Source organism: Pogoniulus pusillus, chromosome 12 (genome assembly GCF_015220805.1).
Source record: "Pogoniulus pusillus isolate bPogPus1 chromosome 12, bPogPus1.pri, whole genome shotgun sequence".
Classification (NCBI taxonomy): Eukaryota; Metazoa; Chordata; class Aves; order Piciformes; family Lybiidae; genus Pogoniulus; species Pogoniulus pusillus.
The window spans coordinates 20,882,481-20,895,074 of NC_087275.1; the positions used below are offsets into that span (position 1 = coordinate 20,882,481).

General features: G+C 46.0%; 1 protein-coding gene across 4 annotated transcripts in view; it reads left to right on the forward strand.

The window, feature by feature from the left end:
* The window catches only part of PDE9A (phosphodiesterase 9A), a 48,982-nt gene that overhangs the window by 6,863 nt on the left and 29,525 nt on the right, over positions 1 to 12,594 (forward strand). Inside the window, exons 2-4 of one of the 4 annotated variants that reach the window (XM_064152588.1) lie at positions 2,598 to 2,668; positions 4,443 to 4,520; positions 5,474 to 5,517. In XM_064152588.1, the coding sequence (XP_064008658.1) occupies positions 2,598 to 2,668; positions 4,443 to 4,520; positions 5,474 to 5,517 (193 nt within the window). Of the gene's footprint in view, positions 1 to 2,597; positions 2,669 to 4,442; positions 4,521 to 5,473; positions 5,518 to 10,211; positions 10,791 to 11,140; positions 11,322 to 12,594 lie in introns of those variants that run through there. The other 3 variants (XM_064152589.1, XM_064152592.1, XM_064152591.1) reach the window with 3 other exon arrangements.

Sequence of the window (12,594 nt, forward strand, 5' to 3'; positions counted from 1 at the left end):
ACTTTTAGCAAACTTAAGTAAAAATGCCAAATATGGAAAGCTAAAAGCATGTATGGAGATAGCTCATGATCTACTCTCTACAGCTCATGGTCTAGTCTCTACAGTCTTTGTTTTGCTTCCCACTTCCACTACTACATGGAGTAAAAGGAAGCATTAAAATTCATCCTCAGTGCATTGGAAGCTCCTGCTGCTTTCTGAGTCAGGTTGGCTTCTCTTACCTTTTATGTTTTTTAACCTTCTTTTTAATTTTATTTTTTCTTTTTCTTTTCCCTGCCTTATCTATCCTGGTCAATAATAATTGATTTCCAGAATAAGAAGCTTCAATACCTGAAATAGCACTCCTGGCACATCATAAGCCTTTACCTTCTGTTCAGCCACAATTTACATCATCTGCTCACTTACTGTGTGTACCAGGTGTTGTACCCTCCGATGCCCCGTCAGCCAATTTTAGCAGCTATCACTCCATCAGGATGCTGTGTTCTGCTAGCACTGGGGTTTCAATCCTATCTGGAATTGATTGGCTATGGTTTATTGCTTTAATTGCTGCTGTATTTTAATTACCAAGGGTCAATCACTGGGGTAACATAGGCTTTTAAAACAGATCCAGTCATTAATCCCACCCATTTTCCTGGCAGAAGTTACTAACTGCCTCAGCAATCAAGTGCCTTGATGAGGTATGGTTTCATCAGCGTCAGAAAACAGGGAAGGTGGATGACTATCACAGTGACCTCTTGAGGTGACCAACATCTTTCTCTTCTCTGCTACAAAACACCTAACGCTTTGCTCATAAGAGAGCTTCTCACCATCAGGGAAAATAGGCTTGACGTTCAGTTGGAGTGTCTGTGCAGCTGATCCTAGGCACAAGGGCCCCTCAGTCAGGCTGGTCAGACCTTGAAGTGTTGCCCTGACTCTCTAGATACTTCAGGCTTGTGATGCTCCAAGCTGTGAGTAAGCACTAGCAGCTCCTCTCTGTGTGTTCGCCCATGGCTTCTCCATTGGCAGCAGCAGAGGTCTGGGTTGGCAATGCTCATCACTTCTGGGTGAAGGATTTCTCTCTGCATCTGAAAGGCACTGTAGAAGAGGCTGATGGAACCATACGACTGCCATGCTATTCCAGTTTAGAAATGAAGCTGGACTGAGGCTGCAGGCTTCGTTAACTCCTGGCACCTATGTCTTTCAGAAGTCTTTAATTAGATAAGGACATGTTTTTTTTTCCAGCAGCACTCCTTGCCTCACTGAACACACAGGGTCTGCTCACCCTGAGGAGGGTGGCAGCAGTTCCCATGACCCTCAGACCCTGCCTCTTCCTGCAGTAGCACAAGACAAGACAATGAAAACAAACAGTTGAAAGGCCATCCTGGGTAACAAGTTCCTTGTTTTCTGGGTCATCAGTCTCAAGGATGATCTGTGGTCTTGTACACCCTCTGTGCCTATGGTGGACAGCAATAGAGAATATGGGATGCACCTGAGAATATGGGGTGCTACAGGTGGTTGTGGGGCTAGAAAATGTCATTTCCAGTAAGGCGTTTGCAAGGAGAAGAGAATTCTGGCCTTGATCTCTCTGTGCCTCAGACCATGAAACAGCACATCTTGCTCTCTCTGAACTTTGTCAGTAGGTCTCCACAAGTCCCTTTGAGTGGCTACATCCTTAACCTAGAGGTTCTGTAGCTCTTTCTTTCTGGGAAGAGTGAAGAAAGTAGGCTCCAGCACTGGCCAGAAGCTTTCCCCATTCCCCCAGCAAGCTGGGCTCTGCCCTGTTAACACGACCAGCCCTCAGACAAATCAGCCCTGTCACTCACTGTTGTTCCTGGCTTTGAGAAGATGAGCTTAACCTGACTGCTGTGAGGCTTTTTATTTCCATGGCAAGCTCAAAGCTTCCATCATAGCCAAAGGCAAACAGAGAAGCTTTTTCCTTCCCCTTTCCCTGCTAGCTGCACCTCAGTGGGGTCAAGGGATGCACTGCTCAAATAGTCTTCTCTGCACCGGGGCTGCCTGGTGTGTATGGAGGAGCAGGGAGATGAAAAGATGTTTAGGGGCATGGGAAAGAAGTGGCAGATTTTGTAATTTAAGGTCCAAGTCTGACCTAACAGCAGGATTGATACAGCCTGATAGTCAGCAGGAGATCTGGCATGGCCTGAGAGGAAAAAAAACTCTGTTCAGTCTAAAGCTAGCTCAAGATGGTGTAGTCCAAAAAGCAATGCTCTTTTCTTTGTCCAAGGACCTTGCCAAATCTGGGGTATTTTCTTCCTAAATCTGGGCTTTTACGCCCTTAGATTTGCAGCTGTTACCATCGTGAAGCAATACTGCATTGTGAGAAATCTTTTGCTCTCAGTTCACATACATTATTGCTCTACTTCTGAACACTGCAATTAGGTCTTCAGAGCTCGCTCGCTTTATCAAAAAAAGACACAGGTATTAAACAGGAATAGAACAAATATTGCAGCTCATGAGTCAAATCAGATAATTGAAATGGTAGGGCAAGCTTTAAATTAGCCCAATTCATGTCTGAATAGAGCTCATATCTCACTGGGAACTAACTGTCCTTTCTCTTCTTTGTCTTCATTTTTTTGCCCTCCTGCTGCTGTTCGGTTTGGAAGGTGCTTTTTAGTAAATACTGTAACTCCAAAGATATTATGGACCTCTTCTGCATTGCAACAGGGCTACCAAGGTAGGTCTCTCATTTCCTTTGTGAAGTGACATTCATTTCACTTTTGTTCCTTTATTTCTGGGGACAATTCATAGATAAGCCCCAAACTGTTAATTTACCTGCTAGTCAGACTTCTCTCTTGTTCCAATCTACTGGAAGAAGAAATTAGGGCAATTCAAAGATTACCAGTTGGACAAGTACACGAAGCTCTGGCAGGTATTGAGTCACCTCATTGCTGGCTGTGCTTGAGGAACAGAGTGGAATAGAATAGAACAGAAAAGATCTATTAAATAAAGATAGCAAGTGCAGAAGCCCAGCCTGGAGTGCATACAGGTTGAGCACACCTACAAGTAATCCCTCAGCACAGCATTTCTGCCTGTATTGAGCGAAAGGCAGACGCACACTTAGAATCTGGGTGTTAGGGAAAATTTGGGGCCAACAAGAAGCATTGCCATTATGGGATAAGCTTTCTATTTTGATACAGTACAATCTAACTCAAAGTATTGGAAAAACAAAGTACCCTGGCAGAAATATTTAATAGAACATAAATATCCCCAAATCCCTTGCCTGGGCCAAGTATTTCCTCATTTGTGTTGTCCTGCAAAGTCCATGAATCTCTCCTGCTGTAATTTCTGTGGTTTTTTTTTCCTCTTACCTTCAACCTAGAGAGCAACACCCAACTTAAATCTCTGTGTTGAGAGGGATCGAGGTTCAGATATAAGTGTGTGTTGGGGTGGGAGAGGCCAGTTGATGGTGGTGAATGGTGTGGTGTAACACCCAGCCACTGCCTGACCAGGGTGGTGGTGCACGGGGGAGGGAAGCTTCTTAGAAGCTAGAACATCTAGAAGGGGACATCTGCTGTCTGCATACAGACCTTGAGCAACACAGGCCAGATGCATAGCAGCATGCAATCAATAAGTCGTAGTCCTAACATAGTCCTTACAGGCTTGCAATAGAGAAAAAGCACAGGAAGAAATAAACTAATCCTTTAATTACAGGTTTATTGCACAACTCCAGCTCTGAGGATTGAAAGACAAAATTGTCTGTATTGACTTAGAATGTACATAAGCTCCTGGACAGAATTAATGCCCTTTGATGTTTAGCCTGGCTATTTCCTCTTATTTGACATTGGAGAAGTTGATAACTCTCATTTGCCTATGATGTCATATGCTTCTACTCCATCACCCAGGAAACCGTGTGATTCATGAGCAGGGTGTTCACAGTGTGTTTGGCAGGAGATTTCTAAAACACTGTTCATTTCAACTGTTCACTTCAGGCTTCTGGAGCCTCAGCTTATGAGATCACACCTAGCACAGCAGAAAGGGAAAAAAAATGAAAAAGAAGTGGCACCATATTCAGCAAGGCATTTAAGTGTGGTTTGGTAAAAGAGTAACTAATTAATTCCAAGACATTCATAGCACCAGCAGCCACTTACATACTGTGAGTCAATACAGAGCTGTGGAGTGAATGTATCACAAAATATCATTTTTTAACAGGAGTTATTAGTTGGTGAGTCAAGAGAATACATAAGCTAGCAAGGAACAAAGGCTGATCTGAGATCAAAGATGACCACACAACATTTTAACAGAAAAAAGTCTTTAGTGATTGAAGAGGGGGAAGCATCAAGCCTACCCTGTCCTGTGCTTTGACCCTTTCTGCACCAAGGTAAAATAGGTCCAAGATAGTGCCCGACCAGGCCAGGCGAGCTGCAGAGATTGCTGCACTATATGCAGCAGCACAGAATTTTAGTCAGCCTTTCTAGGCCAAATAAACCTTTTTAAAATATGCTTTCCAGGAACACAACAATCTCCCTTTTGACAGCAGACAACTGCATGGTATCCATTGATCCCACAATGCCTGCAAATTCAGAGAGGTAAGCCTTGCTGCAACCTGCTCTTTAAAAATAGCCAAAAGGAAGGGGGGTGGTTGCTTGTAGACACCTTTTGTATGCAGTGGGAGGTGAGCAACTCCCTGGAGGGAGGGAGATGACAGTAAGGCTTGCATGCTGGTTTATAGCACTAATACCTGCTGGTTCTGAAGATTTTTACTTGTTATTAAAGTAGGAGTAATTGTTTGAGGAAAAAAACATTGCTTTTAAGTATTTAATGTGGAACATCTGTTGCCATCCCACACTGTCTGCTGTCAAGGCTCCCAGCTCCTTTTTTTCCCCCACTCCTTTATTGCTCTGCTAGGACACAAACACAACATTACTTTCACAGAAAAATAAAAGTCTTTGATGAGGTTGAGTCTCTTCCACACTGGCTCTGTCCCTTCTCACATCCAAATCTCTTTCTCTTTTTCTCCTTGGCCTCCTGTTGCTTATTCAGCCTTGCATGTTTATTTTCACTCTGCTTGTAGCTACCCCTTCTACTGTTCATTACTTACTTCATCGTTACTTACCACTGGCATTACTCTCACTGACTCTGCATGGCAAAGCCCCAACTGTAGGAGGGATCAACTGAAGAGGACAGTGCACAAACACAGATCAAAAAGATGATTCCCACAAATGGAATGGAGCTCTCTTCTAACCCACAAATTTTCCTCAGCATCTCATTTCACAATCTATCAAGGCTTTCCAAAGAAGACATTTTTACAACGTTCATTACCTGGTTGTACAGCACAAAAAAGACCTCTCTGTCTTCTGGCTCAGTAGTAGATCAGGGGCTGTGTATTCATATCAAGTGCCCGTCGCATGCCTAAACTGAAAGGGTTCAAGAAAGCTTAAAATACATTCAGATACTCTTTCCTACTTCTCAGGTGGTAGGGGTGTGACACACAAACTGCTTTCTGAGTGTTGCTAAGGTCAACCCTCTCTGACTCTTCTAGGTCTCCATACAAAGTGATACCTGTTGCCACCGGGCAGCTCTCAGGTAAAATGTCCCTTTTGAACTGAATTTACTACCGCTGAATTTTGTGACTATTTGTGTGTGGAAATTATGTGACTACGATGCAAGAAAGAAAGATGATGGTGGTGTGGTTGTAGCTACAGCAGAACAGGAAGTGTTTGGTCACAGTGTTCTGGAGGAAAGAAAACAAAAAAAACCCAACCAAAAAAGGGGGTCTCCAGATTTCAAAATATTTGAAAGTGAGGCAGAATGGCTGAGGTCCAGGGGATTTTCACAGTTCTTAGCTCTGGTCTGACTCAGCACCAGGGATGTTCTGGGGAAAGCCTCACAAGGAGCAGCTGATTTTTTTCAAGCTGTGCAGACAATGTTTGAAAGCCTGTCCTGAAGTGTTTTGTTACTTGAGCATCTCTCAGCAAAGCTCTATTGAAAAGCTGAGCACAACATTTGAAGCCCTTGTTAATTTCCAAATGGCTAAGGAAAGAACAACATTTCTGTTGTGGGCATGGTAGCTCTGAGTGTAATAAATATTTAAGTGCACCTGACAAGATCAAAGCAGGCCTGGATGAAAGAACCCATCTGGAACACATTCCCTAGTGCACAGCACTGCTGCACTCCACAGGCAGAACTGAAGTGGTGCCTCTATCTCTTCGCCTGCAAGTATCATGTTCAGACCAATAGCTCTCAGACACTGGAGCAGTGCAATTTCTTGGGGCAATTCCTACAGAGAGTCTGGGTCACTGTCTCTCTCATCTGTGCAACTCCAGTATCTGCTGTCACTCACTATGAAGCAGCCTGAGCAACAGCCCTAGCCTGTACAGCATGGTGCTAGAGGCAGAGGCTGGCCACTGAGACAGGGGCTGCAGGAGGATAGCAGACGTCAGCTGGGGACACACTTCAGAGCAGTAAAATTGAATGATAGGAGAGAGAAGTGGAAAGATGTTCAGATTTCCTTGGAAAAGTAGAGTACACAGAAAGAACAAGACAGAGCCAGGAAGTCTAGGCCTATAAAAAGTAGTTCACAGGAGTGGGTGAGGCTCTTGCAAGCAGGGCAAGTCAACTTTGCTGGTCCCATCTTGTCTTCTTAGGAATGCTAATTGCAGGTCCCACCTCTCCTTGCTTAGGCTCCTGTGTTATGCAGAGAAACAGTGTCTGGTAGCACTGTCATTTTTCAGATAAGGAGGCACAGAGAACTGAAGCCACCCTCCAAGGTGTCCATGGCTGCCGAGGCAGAAACACCTGTAGGAAAAGGGCACAGCAAGGTAGTGCAGGAGAACGTGTGAGGACAAAGAGGCACCAGTGGGAACCTTGTGCACCTAGAGAGCAAAAAGAACAAAGAAGTCTGGAAACAGGGAAAAACTTTATCAAAGTAAGATTTTTTTACAAACCATAAACTGGTTCCATGTCAGTGCCCAGAGAGGTTGTGGAGTCTCCTCCTCTGGAGACTTTCAGAACCTGCCTAGATGCATTCCTGTGCAAACTGCTCTAGGGGATCCTGCTTTGGCAGGGTCTCTAGAGGTGCCTTCCAACCTCTAATGTTCTGTGATTCTGTGACTGCCATTGTTGCCCAAAGGAGGTAGTCGAAGCCAAGGGATGCATGTGACTAAAGGGAAAGAAGCCGTCTCCTAATCTATGTCCTTATTGTAACAAACTCCATAGGGATAGCATCACTCTTCTGGTCCAGGAGTACACTACTTGCCTCACCTCAGAAAGGTCTTGACTGGAGCATGTGTCTCTAGCTGGTGTAGGGAACCAATAGTCATTTGCCCCAACATGGAGAAAGACTGGCAAATAAGGCCAGCAGGGCTGTGGCAAGGAATGCCACTGTGCAACACCAGCTGGGAAGCTGATTGAAAGGCTGTCTGGGAAATATGCCTTTTTTTGTTCTATAAAATCTGCTGCCTTCCCCCCCACAACATGAAGCAAACTGTATATTTTTATAAGACCATGTATGACTTTTCACACTCTCTCAGGGCCCTCATTTTTCACCCCAGCTGACAGCACACGGCTCTGCTTTGTGCAGAGCACAGCAAATTGTGTCAGCAAGGTCTCTTTTTCCCTCCCTGCATTTTATAAAACAAGGATTTCCAAATATCTGAGCTGAAAAGGGCAAGAAAAAATTCCAGTGGTAGATTGCCAAAGCATAAGACAGAGTCTGCTATGGAAAGGGGAGGAAAGTTGAACTGAGTGTGATGGAACTAATGTTCCCTGGTATCTGTTTCTCTTTCACATGGGTTGTCATTAATCTTAAGCATTCCTGACATTTTGCTGAGAGTAGGAAGAATAAACAGAGTGGGAAATTGTTCCTCTTCAATAGAAGAAAAAAACCCCCTCTGTTCTGGTCTTCACTTCTCAAACTCTGCCTGCATGATTCTGCTTCCCAAAGCAACACATACAAATGCATGGCAAAAGAGGGGTCACCCCAATTTTCACAGTAGTGGGAAGTTAAGCACCATTTCTCAGCAGCCTCCCAGGCAGCTGGAAAAGAATGACACATCTTTCAGTGGAACAAAGATTGTAAAAGGTGTCACTGGAAAACACTATCCTCTGGGAGGAAAATACAAGCAGTGCCTTTTATCCAGCAAAGGAGATAACCGCTGGAGCCTTCCTAAGAAACTGTTCTTCATTTTCTGGCCATAGTCATGAGAGACATTTGGAATTAAAAATATTATTATTCCAGTGAGCATCTTTTGGATGTGGTAATGACCTCTGTATCACCGTAGGGTCATCCGTCTCCAATGCAAAGGCAGGGGTCCAGCTGGGTGGCTCTGAGCCTGTGGGTCCATTGCATGACATTCTGTGCCTCCTCCTGTGGCCCCGGACCAGAAGATGCAGAGCTATATGAGCAGAACGTTGAGCCCCTGGTGACAAACCCTTCCTTCTATCTGGAGTGTTCAAGCTCCAAAGCCCATTGAATGGACATCTTCTCCCTCTTGATAGCAGAAAGGCTCTGGTCTGCAACCCTGTGGTGGAACAGGCTCAAAACTCACAGTGTTGTGATTGTAATTAGTAAGGTTTAGGCATTCTGCAATATTGTTGGAGATGCCATTTAAATGAACAAAGCCTCCTTAGCAACACACTCTTGAAAAATAAAATTGAAGTCTACCAGTTTCTGATAGTGCAGAGAAAAGTGGAGCTCGAGTGAGCCTAATCCACCATTGTCCTAAATGGAGAGGAGATATGACCGGGGACTTTAGTCCTACAGTTCCAGAGTTAGGGCAGCAAAGCACATAGGTGGCTGAATGAGCACTTAAAGATCTCATCAGGCATGTGACCTGAAAGAACTTGACATGTGGCAAGCTTAGCCCCATTTGCCTCTGCATCTCTGTCTCTAGGTTGTTCTGGTGGGTCTTTCAAGACAAGCATCCTCTCATCCCTGGAGAAACAGACAGGGAAACCCAAAGAAAGCAGAGCTTGACTGAGATGGAAGACAGCAAGTGGAGAGGACTTGCCACTTGTCAGTCCTTGCTCAGCAGCCTCAGTGCTGAGGAACCCTGCCAGCACGCATCAGAGCAGCTTGGCCAAGCTGAGGCTGTAGGCAGCATCTTTTCCTCCACTTCACTTGCCATCCAGTTGTTTGCCTTTTCAGCTAAGAAGCTCTCTAGTGCTTGCATGGAGGAAAGCCCAGGATCTCTCCCCAGGGATATCAACTTGCAGCAGGAGAGCTAGCTCAGCCAAGACCTCCTGTGTAGTAGCTGCTTGCTAGAAGGGCCCACATCTGAATCACAGTTAACCCTGCCTTGTTCATGGCTGAGACCACCAACAACTGTGCCAGAGTTTCACAGGGACCTCTCTCCCCGACCCTGAATGATCAAATATGCAAGCTTTTGTGAATATTACTGTTGGTAAACTGTGTCTGAATCTTCTTATTCTGAGATCATTATTCTCTTCTCCACCTGGAGACACATTCATGCTTGCAGCTCAGTCAAGAATGAAGAGGCAGAGACTGAGAGAAAAATCTCCCCCTCCCACCTGCTACTTCTTAGAGGCATTCCGTCTGGATGCATGAATTGGTACATGGACAACTGCTTCCGGATTACTCACCTGAGTGGGGACTTGCGTGGGACAGCTCAGATTAGCCTGATGTATTAAGCAAATGTGGAGTTTGATATGATGTGCTTCACAGGTGTGGGCTTGGGCTTGGGCTTGAAGCGCACCCCTTCCTGAGGGTGACATCCACCTGGCTGTTAGTGGTTTGTAAATTCCTTTGACTGCCCATATCCAAACAAACCACAGAAAGTGAACCACAGGCAGGAACTCAAGCCAGAGGCACAAGCATATGTGAGAAAGAGACCACATGGCAGAAATTCACCAGCCTGACTCTGGCAGGGGAAGGCAGACGCCCACGTTCCCCTAGACTTCCTTGGCCACAGCAGAAAAGATGGGGGCAAATCTACCTACCCCCACAACTCCATGCGCCCCATGCTTGCACCCCGTTGAGGCTGGCAGGATGGCAAGGGAATGTGAGGAGGGTAGGTGGATGGAGGATGGAGGTGGCTTGCCAGCCATGATCCCTGCAGGTAAGGTGGGAGAGGAAGAGTCACTGCTGAGCAGGGTGATGTGAAGCAGAGGGTCCTGCCAGTGGATTATAAACCATCTGTGGCAGTGTACATGTAACCTGTGTTGTCCCAGCGTGTACCTGGTCCCTTCTGGCAGGGAACTTGTGTGCTCACTGCCAACCCTCTGATCTGGCCACGGCAGGAGTCACAGGAAAAAGTGCTGCTGCCATGTTCCCCTGCACCTGCTTTCTGTCCAGACCTGCTCGAGATGGGGCTGCCAGGAGGGAGGGCAAAATGGCTCCTTGCTCCGTGATGCCCCAGCAAAGCTCCCTGCCGAGCTTGGCAGGGGCCAGCAGACAAGGAGCCAAAGTCCCTGTGCTCACAGCAAGCACAAGAATGAACCATGGAAAGCCCAGGAAGGTCTGATCTGGCTTGTCCCCTGCATGGCATTGCCTTGCTGCAGCATCTAATAGAGAAGGGGGTTCTAATTTTCATTTCTCATCTCTAAAATGCCCCATGTATTGAGCAAAAACCTGACTTGCTACACACCTGCATTTGCAAATGGTGCACAGTCGAGGTGGCAGCATGGGATGAGCTGACAAGAGCATTGCTGTTGGCTTTTGGGTTGCTGCAGGCAGGAGCGGGATACTGTCAGGAAGGTGCAGAGATTGCGGCTGCGCATGCCACATGCAGCAGGATACCTTTTTTGTGGAGCGAATCGCAGCAGAACAAATGAAGCAACAGAGAGAAAAGGTAGCTGCGTGCACCTGGTGTATCAGCCCTGCCCAGAGGTATAAAAAAGTAGGCGACAGAGGGTAATGAAGGGAGCAAAAGAACACCTGGCCCTCCTCTTTAACAATCGGGTGGGCAATCGAGATTGATCTCTCCTTTTCTTCAGAATCAGAGGTTGGGAGAGGTCTTCCCCTTGGAAAGGAAGAGAGCAAAGAAATGGATCTTTGTCTCTTTAAGATGAGACAAACTGCCACCCTTAGTCATATATCTTTACTGCACCCTAGGGTTATAAAAACATACATCTTCGTTTTGAAAGTCTTTTATAACATCCATAAACATAAGATTGCAGCTGACTGTTCCCTGGATGGGAATGTCCTAGCACTCCGGTTGAGTTTTGACAGGGGGAGGGAGTGAAAGTAAGATTGGCTTGTTTTTTTTTTTTTTTTTTTCCCCACTGGAACAGTGTTTATAGGAAACTTGTCAGTCTCTGGCATGCTACAGCCACTGTCAGAGAGCTGAGCAGCATCGAAGGGAAAGGACACGGGTTGCTCTGCTTATTTTCACTGTTGGACTCGGGTACCATCCCAGGTGCTGCGCACGGTAAGCTTTCCTCCTGCCTTCACTAGGACCTAGCGTTTGCTTTGCCTCAGTGCTTGAGTTTTCCGAGGGGTTCGGTGAGAACACTGAGAAACGGGTCTCTGTGAAAGTATTAGTTCCTTCATTTGCTCTGCTAGCCACTCTGCTGGGAGTTGGATCACAGGAGGCGGGGGGGGGGGGGGGGGGGGCGGGAATCAAAACAAAACAAAAATTAGGAAACTGGATCAGAGACTTTCAGAACACAGAGTGCTTGATCCAGTTTACATATACAGCTACAACACCCAAATTGTTTTGATCAGCAAAGCGAATGCTTGTGACAAATATTTCTGACACTGCTAATACCTGAGGAACTGCAAATCTTTTCAACAGGTACAAGAGCTACTAGTTAGAAATACAGTGTCAGTGTTGGGCTGTATTTCTTTCTCCTGTATTTTGCCTGGGTGGTTGCACTCGTCAGGCATCGTACTCCCTCCGGCAAGTGCAAGTCTCTTCAGAAATGCCATCAGGGTATTTCTAAGCAGGGTATAAATCGGTGTTCTGTAATCCGTGGCACGTATATGAGAGCATGCACACCTTCAGCATGAAAAACCAGGGGTACATCCACATTAGACAGAAGAACGACTGCAGGGCAGTGCAGTTAAAAGTAGCTGGTGGGGGGAAGTGGGAGTAATCTCAGAATAGCAGCTCAGCAGAGGTGATTTATGCTTACCCTGTGCGAATGCAGTGTAGATAGACTGAAAGACAGGAAAACACTGGCATTGTACTTCTTCCTTTCAGGATCTAAAGTGTACTGTCTCTCAAAATCTAGGGTCTTATTTTAAGGACTCATTTGCTTTGGCCTCTGTTAGTGCTAGAAATTGTGATGGTCTCAGGAAGGGTCTGGGGCTTCACCAGGCTGACTTTCCCGAGCACCCGAGCACTGGAGTTGGCAGCGGGAGGTGGGGAGTTCTGAGTGTTCCCAGTGCAGCTACTGCCTCAGCAGCTCAGACAGTGACAGGATCCTGATGGGATCCCTGTGTCAGCTTTGTCCGAGTTACACTCTCAAGGGAAAGTGAGTTGGGAAATTTGTGCCGTGCTGTGTCCCCAGAAAGGTGGACTCTATTCTGCAGGGCAAATCATTTTGGTATCTCATGCTTGCCTGAAGTTTATGCATAGGGGTATGATGAATTTGCAACAAAAAATTGCTCTCCAGGATAATGTTCCAGTCTAAGTCTTAAAGGCAAGCTGAATTTCCTTGTGTTCGTAAGCTGTTGCGTCATTCGTGGGCACTCTGGCA